Below are 22,728 nucleotides of genomic sequence, written 5' to 3' on the forward strand. Positions count from 1 at the left end.
TAGACCTGCTATATCATTGGCTGATGTTGCTGCAGCTTCAACTTTTTGGTTGGAAACTCTAGCGCAACAAGTAACAAATCGTGATTTTCATGATATTATTATTCTTCTCCAGCATGCTAATAATTTCATCTGTGATGCCATTTTTGATATTATTAGAGTTGATGTTAGGTTTATGTCTCTGGCTATCTTAGCCAGAAGAGCTTTATGGCTTAAGACCTGGAATGCTGATATGGCTTCTAAATCAACTCTACTTTCCATTTCTTTCCAGGGAAACAAATTATTTGGTTCTCAGTTGGATTCTATTATTTCAACTGTTACTGGTGGGAAAGGAACTTTTTTACCACAGGATAAAAAGTCTAAAGGTAAAAACAGGGCTAACAATCGTTTTCGTTCCTTTCGTTTCAACAAAGAACAAAAGCCTGATCCTTCGTCCTCAGGAGCAGTTTCAGTTTGGAAACCATCTCCAGTCTGGAATAAATCCAAGCCTGCTAGAAAGGCAAAGCCTGCTTCTAAGTTCACATGAAGGTACGGCCCTCATTCCAGTTCAGCTGGTAGGGGGCAGGTTACGTTTTTTCAAAGAAATTTGGATCAATTCTGTTCACAATCTTTGGATTCAGAACATTGTTTCAGAAGGGTACAGAATTGGTTTCAAGATGAGACCTCCTGCAAAGAGATTTTTTCTTTCCCATGTCCCAGTAAATCCAGTGAAAGCTCAAGCATTTCTGAATTGTGTTTCAGATCTAGAGTTGGCTGGAGTAATTATGCCAGTTCCAGTTCCGGAACAGGGGATGGGGTTTTATTCAAATCTCTTCATTGTACCAAAGAAGGAGAATTCCTTCAGACCAGTTCTGGATCTAAAATTATTGAATCGTTATGTAAGGATACCAACGTTCAAGATGGTAACTGTAAGGACTATATTGCCTTTTGTTCAGCAAGGGAATTATATGTCCACAATAGATTTACAGGATGCATATCTGCATATTCCGATTCATCCAGATCATTATCAGTTCCTGAGATTCTCTTTTCTAGACAAGCATTACCAATTTGTGGCTCTACCGTTTGGCCTTGCTACAGCTCCAAGAATTTTCACAAAGATTCTCGGTGCCCTTCTGTCTGTAATCAGAGAACAGGGTATTGTGGTATTTCCTTATTTGGACGATATCTTGGTACTTGCTCAGTCTTTACATTTAGCAGAGTCTCATACGAATCGACTTGTGTTGTTTCTTCAAGATCATGGTTGGAGGATCAATTTACCAAAAAGTTCTTTGATTCCTCAAACAAGGGTAACCTTTCTGGGTTTCCAGATAGATTCAGTGTCCATGACTCTGTCTTTAACAGACAAGAGACGTCTAAAATTGATTACAGCTTGTCGAAACCTTCAGTTTCAATCATTCCCTTCGGTAGCCTTATGCATGGAAATTCTAGGTCTTATGACTGCTGCATCGGACGCGATCCCCTTTGCTCGTTTTCACATGCGACCTCTTCAGCTCTGTATGCTGAACCAATGGTGCAGGGATTACACGAAGATATATCAATTAATATCTTTAAAACCGATTGTTCGACACTCTCTAACGTGGTGGACAGATCACCTTCGTTTAATTCAGGGGGCTTCTTTTGTTCTTCCGACCTGGACTGTAATTTCAACAGATGCAAGTCTCACAGGTTGGGGAGCTGTGTGGGGATCTCTGACGGCACAAGGAGTTTGGGAATCTCAGGAGGTGAGATTACCAATCAATATCTTGGAACTCCGTGCAGTTTTCAGAGCTCTTCAGTTTTGGCCTCTTCTGAAGAGAGAATCGTTCATTTGTTTTCAGACAGACAATGTCACAACTGTGGCATACATCAATCATCAAGGAGGGACTCACAGTCCTCTGGCTATGAAAGAAGTATCTCGAATTTTGGTTTGGGGCGGAATCCAGCTCCTGTCTAATCTCTGCGGTTCATATCCCAGGTGTAGACAATTGGGAAGCGGATTATCTCAGTCGCCAAACGTTGCATCCGGGCGAATGGTCTCTTCACCCAGAGGTATTTCTTCAGATTGTTCAAATGTGGGGGCTCCCAGAGATAGATCTGATGGCCTCTCATCTAAACAAGAAACTTCCCAGGTATCTGTCCAGATCCCGGGATCCTCAGGCGGAGGCAGTGGATGCATTATCACTTCCTTGGAAGTATCATCCTGCCTATATTTTTCCGCCTCTAGTTCTTCTTCCAAGAGTAATCTCCAAGATTCTGAGGGAATGCTCGTTTGTTCTGCTAATAGCTCCGGCATGGCCTCACAGGTTTTGGTATGCGGATCTTGTCCGGATGGCATCTTGCCAACCATGGACTCTTCCGTTAAGACCAGACCTTCTGTCACAAGGTCCTTTTTTCCATCCGGATCTGAAATCCTTAAATTTAAAGGTATGGAGATTGAATGCTTGATTCTTGGTCAAAGAGGTTTCTCTGACTCCGTGATTAATACTATGTTACAGGCTCGTAAATCTGTATCTCGAGAGATATATTATAGAGTCTGGAAGACTTATATTTCTTGGTGTCTTTCTCATCATTTTTCTTGGCATTTTTTAAGAATACCGAGAATTTTACAGTTTCTTCAGGATGGTTTAGATAAGGGTTTGTCCGCAAGTTCTTTGAAAGGACAAATCTCCGCTCTTTCTGTTCTTTTTCACAGAAAGATTGCTATTCTTCCTGATATTCATTGTTTTGTACAAGCTTTGGTTCGTATAAAACCTGTCATTAAGTCAATTTCTCCTCCTTGGAGTTTGAATTTGGTTCTGGGAGCTCTTCAAGCTCCTCCGTTTGAACCTATGCATTCATTGGACATTAAATTACTTTCTTGGAAAGTTTTGTTCCTTTTGGCCATCTCTTCTGCTAGAAGAGTTTCTGAATTATCTGCTCTTTCTTGTGAGTCTCCTTTTCTGATTTTTCATCAGGATAAGGCGGTGTTGCGAACTTCTTTTGAATTTTTACCTAAAGTTGTGAATTCCAACAACATTAGTAGAGAAATTGTGGTTCCTTCATTATGTCCTAATCCTAAGAATTCTAAGGAGAAATCGTTGCATTCTTTGGATGTTGTTAGAGCTTTGAAATATTATGTTGAAGCTACGAAATCTTTCCGTAAGACTTCTAGTCTATTTGTTATCTTTTCCGGTTCGAGGAAAGGCCAGAAAGCTTCTGCCATTTCTTTGGCATCTTGGTTGAAATCTTTAATTCATCTTGCCTATGTTGAGTCGGGTAAAATTCCGCCTCAGAGAATTACAGCTCATTCTACTAGGTCAGTATCTACTTCCTGGGCGTTTAGGAATGAAGCTTCGGTTGACCAGATCTGCAAAGCAGCAACTTGGTCCTCTTTGCATACTTTTACTAAATTCTACCATTTTGATGTATTTTCTTCTTCTGAAGCAATTTTTGGTAGAAAAGTTCTTCAGGCAGCGGTTTCAGTTTGAATCTTCTGCTTATGTTTTTTGTTAAACTTTATTTTGGGTGTGGATTATTTTCAGCAGGAATTGGCTGTCTTTATTTTATCCCTCCCTCTCTAGTGACTCTTGTGTGGAAAGATCCACATCTTGGGTAGTCATTATCCCATACGTCACTAGCTCATGGACTCTTGTTAATTACATGAAAGAAAACATAATTTATGTAAGAACTTACCTGATAAATTCATTTCTTTCATATTAACAAGAGTCCATGAGGCCCACCCTTTTTTGTGGTGGTTATGATTTTTTTGTATAAAGCACAATTATTCCAATTCCTTATTTTATATGCTTCGCACTTTTTTTCTTATCACCCCACTTCTTGGCTATTCGTTAAACTGATTTGTGGGTGTGGTGAGGGGTGTATTTATAGGCATTTTAAGGTTTGGGAAACTTTGCCCCTCCTGGTAGGAATGTATATCCCATACGTCACTAGCTCATGGACTCTTGTTAATATGAAAGAAATGAATTTATCAGGTAAGTTCTTACATAAATTATGTTTTTTGCTTTGCTTATTAAAGCCACAACACATTTTAATGAGATGAGCTTGTAGGAAGAGCAGACCTCTTTATATTATCTTTCTCTTTTTACATAAAAGCCTCCTTATACATTTCTGTATATACAAAGCCCAATGCTTTGAGAGAGAGAAAATTAAAATAAACATTTTATTACCTATCTCTTTCACCCCTCTTGAATGACGAATAATATAGCATTCAAATATTCACTGTAGGCCGTGGTTTCAACAGAAAACCAAGTAGTTTAAATTACAAAATAAAGGTAAAGAAGTTATTTGCAAACAATTTAATAAATTTCAGCAGGGAAAAGGGATCATTGGGAACAATAGAACAGAACAATGTCCCTTTAAAGGGACAGGAAACCCCACAATTTTATTTTGTGCTTTTGATAGGACATACAGTTTTAATCAACTTCCCAATGTAATATTCTAATATCAAATTTGCTCCATTCTCTTGTTCTAGTGAGCCAATCACAAGAGACAAAAATATGTGGAGGCACCAATCAACAGCTAGCTCCCACTAGTGTAGGATATCTGCATATTCTTATTTTAACAAGAGATACCAAGAGAACAAAGCACATTTGAAAATAAAAGTGAATTTAAAAGTGTCTTGAAATTACATGCTTTATCTAAATCATGCAGGTCTAATTTTCACTTTCCTATCCTTTTAAGTTGAATAAGGAATTTGACAAAATTTCTGATCTCAATATAAGTGATTATCCTGGGCTTGTTATAAAATCAGGCATGATGGGTAGAGTATGGCTATTAAAAATTAATTGCAGTTAAAAGGATGTTAATTTGTTTTAAAAACTTTAAGGATTGACTGATAATTCTATAGCAACACAAAAGAAATGTCTTGTAATTACAAGGTGTTTACTGTCCTTTAAATTATTATTGTTATTAAAAAAAAAATCTCCCTTGTTGAAATTTTTTTATCCCTGAATTTATTTCACTAATCTAAATGTTGAAACTGTATGAATTTGTTAGTTACCAGATCTTAACCCTTTCAGGACGGAGGCACCAGTACAACTTCAAAACGTAACCATCTGACCAAATAGGATGTCACATGATCGTCACTGCGATCATGTGACTCCAATCAGTGCTGATTGGCTCCTGGAGGAATGCCTGCGTTGCAAGGCATGTCACCCAGTCGGATCCATTAGAGCTTTCACAAGGAGGGGGTTGGACGTTCCATTTCATCCTAAAGGTGTTAAAGCTAATTCCTGTTAGGATGGCATAGAACGTCCTAATGGCATGACATGGTTAACTTATATACATTTTCAGATTTGTAAACAAATTGGGGGGGGAAAAATACCAGACTTTATATACACAGACATACTGGCAGAAACAAATCAGTTCTTGAGTGTTAAACTCTGATAAATGGAAATATGAAACTTCAACTATGTCCCCTATAACATTTTGAATTAAATTAAAATAACTTTTAGAATATCCTTTTCTATGAGTTTCTAAGTTCTTGCATTAATGTTGTTTTTATACAGTATCATTTAATATTAAAGGGACAGTAAAGTCCAAATTAAACTTAAACTCATGATTCAGATACGGTATGTCATTTTAACTTTCTAATTTACTTTTATCATCAAATTTGCTTTGTTCTCTTGGTATTTTTAGTTGAAAGCTAAACCTAGGTAGGCTGATATGCTAATTTCTAAGCCCTTGAAGGCCACCTCTTATCAGAATGCATTTGACATGTTTTCACAGCTAGAGGGCATTAGTTCATGTGTTTCATATAAATAGCATTGTGCTCACGCAAGTGGAGTTATTTACGAGTCGGCACTAATTGCCTGAAATGCAAGTCTGTCAAAAGATCTGTGATAAGGAGGCAGTGAGCAGAAGATTAGATACAAGGTAATTACAGAGATAAAAAGTATATTTCTATAACTGTGTTGGTTATGGAAAACTGGGGAATCGTAAATAAAGGGATTATCTCTTTTTAAACCATAACATTTTTGGCGTTTACTATCCCTTTAATGTTTGCATTAATGTTCAAATTTGTATACAGTATATTTTATATTATATATTTATATTATGTTTTCAATTTGTTTAGAATTTATTTAATTCAAACAATTTCTTGTTCCATCTGAAATAGTATTTGTTTGAAAAATGCATATTAATGTACTGAATACATCATGTTTTTCTCTATCAGCCAATCTACAATAGATACCTAAGTATAAGGTGTGCAAAAAGATTCACTTTGTTTAAATAGATTTTACTTACATAAGGGATAGGAAAGTCAAAATTAAACCTGCATGATTCAGTCAGAGCATGTAATTTTAAGACACTTTTAAATTCACTTCTATTTATAAATGTGCTTCGTTCTCTTAGTATCCCTTGTTAAAAAATGAATATGCACATATCATACACCAGTGGGAGCTGCTGCTGATTGGTGCCTGCACACATTTGTCTCTTGTGATTGGATAACTAGATGTGCTCAGCTTCCTGCCAGTAGTGCAATGCTGTCCCTTCAGCAATGGATAACAAGAGAATGAAGAAAATTTGATAATCAAATTAAATTGGAATGTTGTTTAAAATTGTGTTCTATCTGAACCATAAAAGAACATTTTGGGGTTTACTATCCCTTTTAGTTTTGAACACATTTAATTCCTATACAAAACAGAAAGTGTTACTTTTGATTTCCTGTTGAGAGCTGTTCTTTCCTGTTGTGTATTGTTCCCTCAGATGGTGAGGTATATTTACAATATTTACAACTTTGTTTTATCTTTAGATCATACAACGCTTCTGGTGATGTAAGACTGTTTCCTCATAAGTCTGAGGAATATATCTATCAGATTAATCTGTCTGGAGGTGGAATCTCCCCTCATCCAAAATGTAATGGAGCAAGCATATGTCAAATAAAAGTTGATGGTACCTTCTTTCGGGGCATTGGTTCTTCTAACAAAGTCAAATATTACATCAATGGTAAGACAGGAGAGATTACTTACATGAAGTCCTGAGATTGTTGATGCAGATGTATAACAAAAAGACAATGCGATAACACTTAGTCTGAATTTTAAATTTTTAAATGAATAGTAGAATTTTTTTCTGACATTTCAAATTTACTTTGTTTTCTCCGCCTGCTGTGTCATGTGACAGCCATCAGTCAATCACAAAAAGTATATAATACTGTGTCTGTGTATGTATATGTATGTATGTATATATATATGTGTGTGTGTGTATATATATATATATATATATATATATATATACACATACATACATATATATATATATACACAAAGTTGTATGCAAAAGTTTAGGCACCCCTGACAATTTCTTTGATTTTCATTTATAAATAATTGGGTGTTTGGATCAGCAATTTCATTTTGATCTATCAAATAACTGAAGGACACAGTAATTTCCATCTAAAGGGGAGGAGAGTCCACGGCTTCATTTATTACTTGTGGGAAATAAGAACCTGGCCACCAGGAGGAGGCAAAGACACCCCAGCCAAAGGCTTGAATACCTCCCCATCTTCCCTAATCCCCCAGTCATTCTTTGCCTTTCGTCACAGGAGGTTGGCAGAGAAGTGTCGGAAGATTAAAAGTACTTATGGAGGGTAGTACACTTCGAAATGGGACTGGAGTTTTAAGTAGTCCTCAGTGAGAGCTTGGGTGAAAGTTAGAGTCCGGAGATGCAGGGAGAGTCTTTCTGCGAAACCATCCCAACTCATATTAACAGCTTCATAAGCAATCAGCATTGACGAGTTTCGCTGCCGGCTTCCTATACTCAAGTCCATGTCAGGAGTGATGCTACTACACTGTCACACTTGAGAGGCCATGTTCCTGTTCCACGGCGTAGATTCTGGTAAGATTGTTTCATTTTTATACACATAATAACGCAGAAGACAGGGTCACAGTGTGATCCTTCTATGTTTATAGAATCAAGGGTTAACATCCCTAGTAAGGGGATTATTGAACAGGGGGGGGGGTTTATACATAATATTGTTTGTGTCATTACTGTGATATGTGTGAGATGAGGTTCTGGCAATGGGTGAACTTTAGTTTCCTTCCAGGAGTATTGCATGGCTCTTTTTGGCGCGTTTTCTCCCTAGTGGAGGGGCGGTCCTGCAAGGCTTTCCTGCTGTCCGGGTGTGGCCTAATCTAATTCCTTGCTCGACTGACGGTGCAGGAAACGTAGCGGTTTTCTGTGGTCCAGGTCCTAGGAGGTGGTGAGTGCCCCGGCCATTGGAGGTTATAAAGGTGCCATTGTTTTTTATTTTATACTAGTCCATATCAAAGACGCAAGCTTTGGAGGATTCTGACGCGTTAGAGGGTACTCCTTATTAACTAAGTCTAGTACCTGTGTTTATTGTGAGGAGGTCCTGGTAGATCCGCCTGCTCAACTATGTTCCCCTTGCCTTGATAAGGTCTCGGCTTCTTGAAAGAAGAGAATGTCTAGTACTACTGAGCCGTCCACCTCTGAGGAGGGCTCCCAGTCCCGTGCATCCACTACATTCATCTCAGAGTACACATGCAGCGCCCCAGGGCATGTATCTCTCCTTCGGGGGAAATCCGTTGGCCGCCAGACTTTGCGGATCAACTGCAAACGGTGGTCTCAAAGGTGATTAGTGCCTTACCACATTCTGCTTAGCGCAAGCGTAGGGTAAAATGTGGCAATCCAGCCCAGGAGTCATATACTATGGATATCTCGGAAAGGTTATCCGCTGACGAGGAGGACTTAGACTCCTCGGAGGAAGTTCCTTCTGGGTTGGAATCCATGTCATCTAAAGCTCTGTCTGCAGAGGAGCCTGGCTTTAGGTTTAGGATGAAAAATTTGCGCTGAAGCAGGTGCTTGCTACTCTTGAGGTTCCGGAACCGAAACTACCGGAGGAACCTTAGATTCCTAAGCTTGATAAAGTGTATGAGGACAGGGTTGTACCTCAGACCTTCCCGGTTCCTGTTAAGATGGCTAATATTATTAAGAATGAATGGGAGAGTTTAGGTTTTTCCTTTTTCCCCTTCTTCCTTTAAGAAGCTGTTCCCCGTCCCGGACTCTCAGCTCAAGCTGTGGGGTACCGTCCCTAAGGTGGATGGTGCTATCTCTACGCTCGCCAAGCAAACGACGATTCCTCTTGAGGATAGTTCGTCGTTCAAAGAGCTTATGGATAAAAAGTTAGAAAACATGTTAAGGAAGATGTTTCAACACACAGGGTTTGTTTTTCAGCTGGTAGCAGCGGTTGCCAGAGCTACGACATATTGGTGCGAATCTCTGTCTGATATGGTTGAGAGGGAGACTCCCCTCGACGAAATACAGGAGAGAATTATGGCCTTGAGGGTAGCTAATTCTTTTATTTGTGATGCCAATATGCAAATTATTCGCCTGAATGCTAAGGTTTCAGGGTTTTCTGTACTAGCCCACAGGGTTCTGTGGCTAAAGTCGTGGTCTGCGGACATGACCTCTAAGTCCAGACTGTTATCCCTTCCCTTTCAGGGGAAAATCCTGTTCGGTCCAGGATTGGATTCGATCATATCCATGGTGACGGGAGGCAAGGTTGCTTTCCTACCGCAGGATAAGAAGCTTAAACCTAAAGGATCTACTTTTCGTCCCTTTCGTGCGGATAAAGCCCCACGCCAGCAGCCCGCCACGAAAGCGGATCAGTCCATGGGTGCTTGGAAGCCAGCTCAGTCTTGGACCAAGTCCAAGTAGAACAAGAAGCCCGCCGAAACAAAGTCGGCATGAAAGGGCAGCCCCCGACCGTTCTCCGGACCAAGTAGGGGGCAGATTATCTCTGAGGCCTAGTTGCAGGACGTTCAGGACCCTTGGGTTCTGGAGGTTGTTGCCCAAGGATACAGGATAGGGTTCAGAACTCATCTGCACAGTGGCACAGTCAAATCTGTCTTCCAGACCAGAAAAGAGAGAAGCCTTTCTAAACTATGTGAGGGATCTCTTTTGTCTCTGAGTTATTGTACTAGTACTCCCAGGGAACTATTCAAACCTTTTCGTGGTCCCAAAGAAGGAGGGCACGTTCCGCCCGATTCTAGACCTAAAATGTTTAAACAAGTTTCTGGCTGTTCCATCGTTCAAACTGGAAACAATCAGATATTCTGGCAAATGACTACAATAGACTTGAAGAATGCCTACCTTCATGTGCCGATCCACAGGAATCACTTCAGGTTCCTGAGATTTGCGTTTTTGGACCAACATTTCCAGTTTGTGGCCCTTCCCTTTGGTCTGGCGACGCCCCCGAGAGTCTTCACAAAGGTTCTAGGGGCGCTGCTTGCAGTAGCCAGATCCAGAGACAGTGGTGTGGTGCCCTATCTGGACGATATCCTAGTCCAGGCGCAGTCGTCTCACAGAGGATCACTCGAGGGCCCTGCTTCTTTTGCTCCACTCTCATGGTTGGAAGATAAACTCAGGAAAGAGCTCCCTGATTCCCAGCAACAGGATGGAGTTCCTGGGAACAATAATAGATTCTATATCCATGAGGATATTTTTTTACAGATCAGCGACGCAGGAAGATTGCGTCTGCCTGTCTTGCCCTTCAGTCCTACTCCAGTCCCTCTGTGGCGCAGAGTTATGGAGGTGATCGAGCTCATGGTATCCAGCACCAATGTCATTCCATTCGCCAGGTTCCATCTCAGATCTCTTCGGTTGTGCATATTGAGACAGTGGAACAACGATCATACAGACTTATTCCAAAAGATTTCTCTGGACAATCGGACGAGGGACTCCCTCTTTTGGTGGATCCGTCCGTAACAACTGTCCCAAGGGACATCCTTCCTGAGACCATCCTGGGAGATTGTGACCACGGACGTGAGTCTGGCAGGATGGGGAGCTGTTTGGGGTGCCAGGATGGCACAGGGAAGATGGTCTCAAGAGAAGTCTATCCTCCCGATCAATATTTCATTAACTTCGAGCGATCTACAATGCTCTGAAGGCGTGGCCTCTTCTGGGGTCGTTCAGCTTCATCAGATTCCAGACAGACATTACCTCGGTGGCTTACATCAACCATCAGAAGGGGGGACGAGAAGCTCCCTAGTGATGAGGGAGGTTTCTCGGATATTGGAATGGGCAGAGTCCCCCGGCTGCTCGCTCTCAGCAATCCACATTCTGGGTGTGGACAACTCGGAAGCAGATTTTCTCAGTAGGCAATCCTTCCATCCGAGGAAATGGTCTCTCCACCCCGAGGTGTTTGCGGAGATTTGTCACGAATGAGGGACTCTGGAGATAGATCTCATGGTATCCAGACTCAATTGCAAGCTACCCAGATATGGGTCACAGTCCAGGGATCCCCAGGCAGAGCTGATAGATGCCTTGGCGGTACCTTGGGAGTTTAACCTAGTTTACATTTTTCCACCGTTGCCACTTCTACCTCGTGTAGTGGCCCGCATCAAGCAGGAGCAAGCTTCGTCTATTCTGATTGCTCCGTCGTGGCCGCGGAGGACGTGGTTTGTGGATCTAGTGGGGATGTTGTTGTCTCCTCCATGGAGGTTACCCTGTCGCAGGGATCTGTTGGTACAGGCTCCTTTTCAACATCAAAATCTGGATTCTCTGAGGCTGACTGCATGGAGATTGAACGCTTAGTCTTGGCCAAGAGAGGGTTTTCTGAGAGAGTGAGTGATACTCTCGTTCAGGCCAGGAAGCCGGTCACTCGTCGCATCTATCATAAGGTGTGGAGGACTTTCTTGTCCTGGTGTGAGAAGCATGGATATCCTTGGCACAAGGTTAAGCTATCCAGGATTTTGTCCTTTCTCCAGGGTGGACTGGAGAAGGGGCTTGCCGTCAGTTCCTTGAGGGGACAGATTTCGGCATTCTCTGTTCTGTTACACAAGAGGCTCGCTGATATTTAGTCTTTTGTTCAGGCTTTTTCTAGAATCAGGCCTGTTTTTAGACAGTCCGCTCCTCCTTGGAGCTTGAACTTGGTTCTGAAGGTGTTGCAGAGGGTTCCGTTTGAACCTATGCACTCTGTTGACATTAAGATTCTTTCTTGGAAGGTTCTTTTTCTGTTTGCTATTGCATCGGCACCCAGAGTATCTGAGTTGGCAACCTTGCAATGTGAGCCTCCTTATCTAGTTTTCCATGCTGATAAGGCTGTTCTTCGCACTGGTTTGAGATTTCTTCCCAAAGTTGTGTCTAACTGTAACATCAATAAGGAAATAGTTGTTCTTTCTTTGTGTCCTAACCCCTCTTCTCCTAAGGAGAGGTTTCTTCATAATTTGGATGTGGTTCGAGCTTTGAAGTTCTATCTTCAGGCTTCGAAGGATTTCAGACAGACTACATTGCTTTTTGTGGTGTATTCAGGGAAGCGCAAGGGGCAGAAAGCCTCTGCAACTTTTGTCCTTTTGGTTGAGGAGCATGATTCGCTTGGCCTACGAGACATAAGCCTCCTCAGAGGATTACGGCTCATTCTACTAGAGCTGTGGCTTCTTCGTGGGCCTTCAAGAATGAGGCTTCTATGGAGCAGATTTGTAAGGCAGCTACCTGGTCCTCCTTACATACCTTTACAAAATTTTACAAATTTTACGTTTTTGCTTCGGCGGAAGCAGTTTTTGGGGGAAAGGTTTTACAGGCTGTGGTGCCCTCAGATTAGGGTCCACCTTTTGCCCTCCCGTTTTCATTCAGTGTCGTCTAGAGCTTGGGTATTTCTTCCCACAAGTAATGAAAGAAGCCGTGGACTCTCCTCCCATTTAGATGAAAAATATAAATTATGCTTACCTGATGATTTCATTTCCATCGTGGGGAGGAGAGTCCACGGCTCCCGTCTGTTGCTCTGGTGAGCAGACCTAAATTTAGTTTGTTCTTCTGGCACCATTTATACCCTGATGTTTCTCCTACTGTTCCTTGTTCCCTCAGCAGAATGATTGGGGGATGAAGGAAGTGGGGGAGGTATTTAAGCCTTTGGCTGGGGTGTCTTTGCCTCCTCCTGGTGGCCAGGTTCTTATTTCCCACAAGTAATGAATGAAGCCGTGGACTCTCCTCCCCACAATGGAAATTAAATAATCAGGTAAGCATAATTTATATTATTTTAGTAGTGAAATGAGGTTTATTGGATTAACAGAAAATGTGCAATATGCATCAAAACGAAATAAGACAGGTGCATACATTTGGGCACCCCAACAGAAATATTCCATCAATATTTAGTAGAGCCTTCTTTAGCAGAAAAGCCTCTAGACGCTTTCTATAGCCTGAAATGAGTGTCTGGATTCTGGATGAAGGTATTTTGGACCATTCCTCCTTGTAAAACATCTCCAGTTCAGTTAGGTTTGATGGTTGCTGAGCATGGACAGCCCGCTTCAAATCACCCCACAGATTTTCAATGATATTCAGGTTTGGGGACTGGGAAGGCCATTCCAGAACATTGTACTTGTTCCTCTGCATAAATGCCAGAGTAGTTTTTGAGCAGTGTTTTGGGTCGTTGTCTTGTTGAAATATCCAGCCCCGGCGTAACTTCAACTTTTTGACAGATTCCTCAACATTATTCTCAAGTGTCTGCTGATATTGAGTGGAATCCATGTGACCCTCCACTTTAATAAGATTTCCAGTACCGGCACTGGCCACATAGCCCCACAGCATGATGGAACATCCACCAAATTTTACTGTGGGTAGCAAGTGTTTGTCTTGGAACGCTGTGTTCTTTTGCCGCCATGCATAACACCCCTTGTTATGACCAAATAACTCAATCTTTGTTTCATCAGTCCACAGCACCTTCTTCCAAAATTAAACTGACTTGTCCAAATGTGCGTTTGCATACCTCAAGCGACTCTGTTTGTGGCGTGTGTGCAGAAAAGGCTTCTTTCGCATTACTCTCCCATACAGCTTCTCCTTGTGCAAAGTGCGCTGAATTGTTGAACGATGCACAGTGACACCCTCTGCAGCAAGATGATGTTGTAGGTCTTTGGAGGTGGTTTGTGGGCTGTTTTTGACCGTTCTCACCATTCTTTGCCTCTCTGATATTTTACTTGGCCTGCCACTTCTGGCCTTAACAAGAAACTGTGCCTGTGGTCTTCCATTTCCTCACTATGTTCCTCACAGTGGACATTGACAGCTTAAATCTCTGCAATACCTTTTTGTAGCCTTCCCCTAAACCATAATGTTGAGCAATCTTTGTTTTCAGGTCATTTGAGAGTTGTTTTGAGGCCCCCATGTTGCCACTCTTCAGAGGAGAGTCAAAGAGAACAACAACTTGCAATTGGCCACCTTAAATACCTTTTCTCATGATCGGATGCACCTGTCTATGAAGTTCAAGGCTTAATGGGCTCACCAAACCAATTGTGCGTTCCAATTAATCAGTGCTGGGTAGTTACAGGTATTCAAATCAACAAAATGACAAGAGTGCAGTAATTTATGCACCTGTATAATTTCGTTTTGATGCATATTGCACATTTTCTGTTAATCCAATAAACCTAATTTCACTACTGAAATATTACTGTGTCCTTCAGGTATTTGATAGATCAAAATGAAATTGCTGATCCAAAGATCCAATTATTTATAAATAGAAATCATGGAAATTGTCAGGGGTGCCTTAACTTTTGCATATAACTGTGTATATCTATCTATGTATGTATGTGTGTGTGTGTATATATATATATATATATATATATATATATATATATTTTATTTTTTTATTTTGACGTTAGTGTCCTTTTTTATATGGTTATATCATGGGCTAAATTGATTAAGCTGCATTTGTAGTTTTTCGGTTCTGTTGAGCAGGTTTGCATAAGTGAGCCAGCTGCCACATTTTTAAAGGAACAGTCAAGTCCAAATTAAACTTTCATGATTTAAATAGGAAATGTAATTTTAAACAACTTTCCAATTTACTTTGATCACCAATTTTGTTTTGTTCTCTTCGTATTCTTAGTTGAAAGCTAAACCAAGGAGATTCATATGCTAGTTTCTAAGCCCTTGAAGGCTGCCTCTAATCTGAAAGCATTTTGACAGTTTTTCACCACTAGAGGGCTTTAGTTCATGTGTTTAATATAGATAACATTGAGCTCACGCACGTGAAGTTACCTAGGAGTGAGCACTGATTGGCTAAATGCAAGTCTGTCAAAAGAACTGAAATAAGGGGTCAGTTTACAGAGACTTAGATACAAGGTAATTACAGTGTAAAAGAGGTAAACTGTGTATTATTATGAATGTGTTGGTTATGCAAAACTGGGGAATGGGTAATAAAGGGATTATCAATCTTTTTAAACAACAAAAATTCTGGTGTTGACTATCCCTTTTAGAAGCAGAAACTGCTTCTTTTGTCTCTTCATCAACTCAGAGGTGGCTAGATCAATCACCCCAACACTCGCTCATTCAGGTGATTGACATTCCTTGCTCTAGCGTAATTGGTTGCACTGGACCAGGGGTGGCATTACACAAGACTCCTCTTGTGTAATGTGAAATTTCGCTGTGTGCGTTGCAACATCACAGAAGCTCTCCGCCGGCAGGGATAATAAATCTAGCCCCTTATATCAGTAATGAAGCAGAGCAGTGCCAAAGATCTGTGATTAAGAAATCTTCTTAAATCATTTAAAGGGACAGTAAAGTAAAAAATAAACTGGATAGAATTTTCCAATTTACTTCTGTCATCAATTTTGCTTAGTTCCCTTGGTATTCTATGATAACAGTATTTCTAGGTGAGCTCAGGAGCGTGCACGTGTGCTTAGTCATCTGGCAGCAGTGGTTGTAACAATGTTTATAGCAATGTTATACAAACAAAAACTTCTATAGAATGCTACAGACACACTGACAGCAGAGTTTGCAAACATTGCTGTCAGATGACTAAGCACACGTGCACGCTCCTGAGCTCACCTAGAATTACTCTTTATCATGGAATGCCAAGGGAACAAAGCAAAACTGATAATATAACTAAATTGGAAAGTTGTTTAACCCCTTAACGACCGAGGACGTGCAGGGTACGTCCTCAAAAAAAAGGCAGTTAATGCCTGAGAACGTACCCTGCACGTCCTCGGTTTGGAAAGCAGCTGGAAGCGATCCTGCTCGCTTCCAGCTGCTTTCCGGTTATTGCAGTGATGCCTCGATATGGAGGCATCCTGCAATAACTTTTTTAAGCCATCCGGTGCAGAGAGAGCCACTCTGTGGCCCTCTCTGCACCGGAGATCGGTGGTTCCCTGCGTTGGTGGGTGGGAGCCGGACCGGGAGGCGGGTGGCGGCCATCCATGGCCCTGGTTATGTGCAGGGGGGGCGGGATCGTGGGCGGGGATGAGCGGGGGCGCGCACGCACGGGAGGGCGGGGGCGGGCGCGTGCACGGGGAGGGAGCGGGTGGGAACCGCTACACTACAGAAAATGTGTTAGTAAAAATGTTTAAATGCCCTAATATTTTTTTTAAAAAAAAAGAGATCAGCAAGGTGGTGGGGGTTTGTCTGTGTGGGGGGGGAAGCTACACTACAGAAAAAAGCCAAATAAATATAAAAAAAGCCCTTTTTTTTTGCAAACTGGGTACTGGCAGACAGCTGCCAGTACCCAAGATGGCCCCCAATGAGGCAGAGGGGATGGTCAGAGAGCGGTTTTGGGGGGGATCAGGGAGGTTGGGGGCTAAGGGGGGGATCCTACACCCTAGCATATGTAAATATGCTAAAAAAAAATTATTTATTTTTTAAAAAACCCTTTTATTTTAGTACTGGCAGACTTTCTGCCAGTACTTAAGATGGCGGGGACAATTGTGGGGTGGGGGAGGGAAGGGAGCTGTTTGGGAGGGATCAGGGGGTGGGATGTGTCAGGTGGGAGGCTGATCTCTACACTAAAGCTAAAATTAATCCTGCAAGCTCCCTACAAACTCCCTAATTAACCCCTTCACTGCTAGCCAGAATACACGTGTGAGGCGCAGCAGGATTTAGCGGCCTTCTAATTACCAGAAAGCAACACCAAAGTCATATATGTCTGCTATTTCTGAACAAAGGGGATCCCAGACAAGTATTTACAACCATTTGTGCCATAATTGCACAAGCTGTTTGTAAATTATTTCAGTGAAAAACCTAAAATTGTGAAAAATTTAACTTTTTTTTCAATTTGATCGCATTTGGCGGTGAAATGGTGGCATGAAATATACCAAAATGTGCCTAGATCAATACTTGGGGTTGTCTACTATACTACACTAAAGCTAAAATTAACCCTACAAGCTCCCTAAAAGCTCCCTAATTAACCCCTTAACTGCTGGGCATAATACACTTGTGGTGCGCAGTGGCATTTAGCGGCCTTCTAATTACCAAAAAGCAACGCCAAAGCCATATATGTCTGCTATTTCTGAACAAAGGGGATCCCAGAGAAGAATTTACAGCCATTTGTGCCATAATTGCACAAGTTGTTTGTAAATAATTTCAGTGAGAAACCAAAAGTTTGTGAAAAAATTTGTGAAAAAGTGAACGATTTTTTGTATTTGATCGCATTTGGCGGTGAAATGGTGGTATGAAATATACCAAAATTGTCCTAGATCAATACTTTGGGATGTCTACTAAAAAAAAATATATACATGTCAAGGGATATTCAGGGATTCCTGAAAGATATTAGTGTTCTAATGTAACTAGCGCTCATTTTGGAAAAAAGTGGTTTGGAAATAACAAAGTGCTACTTGTATTTATGGCCCTATAACTTGCACAAAAAGCAAAGAACATGTAAACATTGGGTATTTCTAAACTCAGGACAAAATTTTGAAACTATTTAGCATGGGTGTTTTTTGGTGGTTGTAGATATGTAACAGATTTTGGGGGTCAAAGTTAGAAAAAGTGTGTTTTTCTCTTGTTAAGTGTATCCAGTCCACGGATCATCCATTACTTATGGGATATTAACTCCTCCCCAACAGGAAGTGCAAGAGGATTCACCCAGCAGAGCTGCTATATAGCTCCTCCCCTAACTGCCATTACCAGTCATTCTCTTGCACCCAACGACTAGATAGGATGTGTGAGAGGACTATGGTGATTATATTTAGTTTTATACCTTCAATCAAAAGTTTGTTATTTTATAATAGCACCGGAGTGTGTTATTCCTTCTCTGGTAGAATTTGAAGAAGAATCTACCTGAGTTTTTACTATGATTTTAGCCGGCGTAGTTAAGATCATATTGCTGTTTCTCGGCCATCTGAGGAGAGGTAAACTTCAGATCAGGGGACAGCGGGCAGATTAATCTGCAAAGAGGTATGTAGCAGCTTATTATTTTCTGACAATGGAATTGATGAGAAAATTCTGCCATACCGATATAATGTAAACTCAGCCTTAAATGCAGTAGCAGCAACTGGTATCAGGCTGTCATGTATGTATATTTTACACTTCAGTATTCTGGGGAATGGCACTTCACTGGAATTATACTGTGTGCATAAGACTTTTGCCTAATTTGCAGGGACTGGCAACAGGCTCTTTAATAACACTTAATTTATGTTAAACGTTTTTTGCTGGCATGTAAAATCGTTTCATTTTCTGAGGTACTGGGTGAATAAAATGTTTTGGGCATTATTTTTTCCACTTGGCAGTTGTTTTATTTAATTTATGACAGTTTACTGATCTCTCTCACTGTTGTGTGTGAGGGGGAGGTCAAAAAATTCAGTCAGAAGCTCATTGTATTTCCTGCATGATCCGGTTCATCTCTACAGAACTCAGGGGTCTTCAAAACTTGTTTTGAGGGAGGTAATCATTCACAGCAGAGCTGTGAGATTGTAGTTGACTGTGATAAAAAACGTTTATTTCTGTAACTTTTTTTTCTGCTATCAGGGTTAGTTATCCTTCGCTAATGGGAACAAGCCTTTGCTAAAATTGTGTTTTTTACAAAGATTTGATGCTATAACCTTTCAGTTTATTAACTTTCAACTGTCATAACTCTTTCTGTGCTTCTTATAGGCACAGTACGTTTTCATATTATAGTAAATTACTTGAAAAGTATTTCCAAGTTGCTAGTTTATTTGCTAGTGTGTTAAACATGATTCAGAGGAAGACATCTGTGCTATATGTGCTAATGCCAAAGTGGAGCCCAATAGAAATTTATGTACTAACTGTATTGATGCTACTTTAAATAAAAGTCAATCTGTACAAATTGAACACATTTCACCAAACAACGAGGGGAGAGTTATGCCGACTAACTCGCCTCACGTGTCAGTACCTGCATCTCCCGCTCGGGGGGTGCATGATATTGTGGCGCCGAGTACATCTGGGCGGCCATTACAAATCACATTACAGGATATGGCTACTGTTATGACTGAAGTTTTGGCTAAATTACCAGAACTAAGAGGTAAGCGTGATCACTCTGGGGTGAGAACAGAGTGCGCTGATAATGTTAGGGCCATGTCAGATACTGCGTCACAACTTGCAGAACATGAGGACGGAGAGCTTCATTCTGCGGCTGACGGTTCTGATCCAAACAGATTGGATTCAGATATTTCAAATTTTAAATTTAAGCTGGAAAACCTCCGTGTATTACTAGGGGAGGTGTTAGCGGCTCTGAATGATTGTAACACAGTTGCAATACCAGAAAAAATGTGTAGGTTGGATAAATATTTTGCGGTACCGTCGAGTACTGAGGTTTTTCCTATACCTAAGAGACTTACTGAAATTGTTACTAAGGAGTGGGATAGACCCGGTGTGCCGTTCTCACCCCCTCCAATATTTAGAAAGATGTTTCCAATAGACACCACCACACGGGACTTATGGCAAACGATCCCTAAGGTGGAGGGAGCAGTTTCTACTTTAGCTAAGCGTACCACTATCCCGGTGGAGGATAGCTGTGCCTTTTCAGATCCAATGGATAAAAAGTTAGAGGGTTACCTTAAGAAAATGTTTGTTCAACAAGGTTTTATATTGCAACCCCTTGCATGCATTGCGCCTGTCACGGCTGCAGCAGCATTTTGGTTTGAGTCTCTGGAAGGGACACTTGAATCAGCTCCATTAGATGAGATTACACACAGGCTTAAAGCTCTTAAGTTAGCTAACTCATTTATTTCAGATGCCGTAGTACATTTAACTAAGCTTACGGCTAAGAATTCCGGATTCGCCATTCAGGCGCGCAGAGCACTGTGGCTAAAATCCTGGTCAGCTGACGTTACTTCTAAGTCTAAATTTCTTAATATACCTTTCAAAGGGCAGACCTTATTCGGGCCCGGATTGAAAGAAATTATCGCTGACATTACAGGAGGTAAAGGCCATGCCCTGCCTCAAGACAGAGCCAAACCTAAGGCTAGACAATCTAATTTTCGTTCCTTTCGGAATTTCAAAGCAGGAGCAGCATCAACTTCCTCTGCTCCAAAACAAGAAGGATCTGTTGCTCGCTACAGACAAGGCTGGAGACCTAACCAGTCCTGGAATAAGGGCAAGCAGGCCAGGAAACCTGCTGGTGCCCCTAAAACAGCATGAATTGAGGGCCCCCGATCCGGGAATGGATCTAGTGGGGGGCAGACTTTCTCTCTTCGCCCAGGCTTGGGCAAGAGATGTCCAGGATCCCTGGGCGCTAGAGATAATATCTCAGGGATACCTTCTGGACTTCAAATACTCTCCCCCAAGAGAGAGATTTCATCTGTCAAGGTTGTCAACAAACCAAATAAAGAAAGAGGCGTTTCTACGCTGCGTACAAGAGCTTTTATTAATGGGAGTAATCCATCCAGTTCCACGGTCGGAACAGGGACAAGGGTTTTACTCAAATCTGTTTGTGGTTCCCAAAAAAGAGGGAACTTTCAGGCCAATCCTGGATTTAAAGATCCTAAACAAATTCCTAAGAGTTCCATCGTTCAAAATGGAGACTATTCGGACAATTTTACCCATGATCCAAAAGGGTCAGTACATGACCACAGTGGATTTAAAGGATGCTTACCTTCACATACCGATTCACAAAGATCATTACCGGTATCTAAGGTTTGCCTTTCTAGACAGGCATTACCAGTTTGTAGCTCTTCCATTCGGATTGGCTACGGCTCCGAGAATCTTCACAAAGGTTCTGGGTGCTCTTCTGGCGGTACTAAGACCGCGAGGAATTGCGGTAGCTCCGTACCTAGACGACATTCTGATACAAGCTTCAAGCTTTCAAACTGCCAAGTCTCATACAGAGTTAGTACTGGCATTTCTAAGATCGCATGGATGGAAGGTGAACGAAAAGAAGAGTTCTCTCTTTCCACTCACAAGAGTTCCCTTCTTGGGGACTCTTATAGATTCTGTAGAAATGAAGATTTACCTGACAGAAGACAGGTTAACAAAGCTTCAAAATGCATGCCGTGTCCTTCATTCCATTCAACACCCGTCAGTAGCTCAATGCATGGAGGTGATCGGCTTAATGGTAGCAGCAATGGACATAGTACCCTTTGCACGCCTACATCTCAGACCGCTGCAATTGTGCATGCTAAGGCAGTGGAATGGGGATTACTCAGACTTGTCCCCTACTCTGAATCTGGATCAAGAGACCAGAAATTCTCTTCTATGGTGGCTTTCTCGGCCACATCTGTCCAGGGGGATGCCATTCAGCAGGCCGGACTGGACAATTGTAACAACAGACGCCAGCCTACTAGGTTGGGGCGCTGTCTGGAATTCTCTGAAGGCTCAGGGACAATGGAATCAGGAGGAGAGTCTCCTACCAATAAACATTCTGGAATTGAGAGCAGTTCTCAATGCCCTTCTGGCTTGGCCCCAGTTAACAACTCGGGGGTTCATCAGGTTTCAGTCGGACAACATCACGACTGTAGCTTACATCAACCATCAGGGAGGGACAAGAAGCTCCCTAGCAATGATGGAAGTATCAAAGATAATTCGCTGGGCAGAGTCTCACTCTTGCCACCTGTCAGCAATCCACATCCCGGGAGTGGAGAACTGGGAGGCGGATTTCTTAAGTCGTCAGACTTTTCATCCGGGGGAGTGGGAACTTCATCCGGAGGTCTTTGCCCAAATACTTCGACGTTGGGGCAAACCAGAGATAGATCTCATGGCGTCTCGACAGAACGCCAAGCTTCCTCGTTACGGGTCCAGATCCAGGGATCCGGGAGCGGTTCTGATAGATGCTTTGACAGCACCTTGGACCTTCGGGATGGCTTATGTGTTTCCACCCTTCCCGATGCTTCCTCGATTGATTGCCAGAATCAAACAGGAGAGAGCATCAGTGATTCTAATAGCGCCTGCATGGCCACGCAGGACTTGGTATGCAGATCTAGTGGACATGTCATCCTGTCCACCTTGGTCGCTACCTCTGAAACAGGACCTTCTGATCCAGGGTCCCTTCAAACATCAAAATCTAATTTCTCTGAAGCTGACTGCTTGGAAATTGAACGCTTGATTTTATCAAAACGTGTTTTTTCTGAGTCAGTTATTGATACCTTAATACAGGCTAGGAAGCCTGTTACCAGAAAGATTTACCATAAGATATGGCGCAAATACTTATATTGGTGCGAATCCAAGAGTTACTCATGGAGTAAGGTTAGGATTCCGAGGATATTGTCTTTTCTACAAGAAGGTTTAGAAAAGGGTTTATCCGCTAGTTCCTTAAAGGGACAGATTTCAGCTCTGTCCATTCTTTTACACAAACGTCTGTCAGAAGTTCCGGACGTTCAAGCTTTTTGTCAGGCTTTAGCTAGGATCAAGCCTGTGTTTAAAACTGTTGCTCCACCATGGAGTTTGAACTTAGTTCTTAATGTTTTACAGGGGGTTCCGTTTGAACCCCTTCATTCCATTGATATCAAGTTGTTATCTTGGAAAGTTCTGTTTTTAATGGCGATTTCCTCGGCTCGAAGAGTCTCTGAGTTATCTGCCTTACATTGTGATTCTCCTTATCTGATTTTTCATTCAGACAAGGTAGTTCTGCGTACTAAACCTGGGTTC

The 22,728-nt window shown here is 41.8% G+C and overlaps 1 protein-coding gene across 1 annotated transcript in view; it reads left to right on the forward strand.

The window, feature by feature from the left end:
• Nucleotides 1-22,728, forward strand: part of IGF2R (insulin like growth factor 2 receptor) — a gene marked incomplete in the record, with an annotated part of 598,770 nt that overhangs the window by 557,089 nt on the left and 18,953 nt on the right. Inside the window, 1 exon segment of the mRNA XM_053711175.1 lies at nucleotides 6,728-6,921. Coding sequence (XP_053567150.1) covers nucleotides 6,728-6,921 — 194 coding nt within the window.

The sequence above is a fragment of the Bombina bombina genome, chromosome 4, assembly GCF_027579735.1.
Source record: "Bombina bombina isolate aBomBom1 chromosome 4, aBomBom1.pri, whole genome shotgun sequence".
NCBI lineage: Eukaryota > Metazoa > Chordata > Amphibia > Anura > Bombinatoridae > Bombina > Bombina bombina.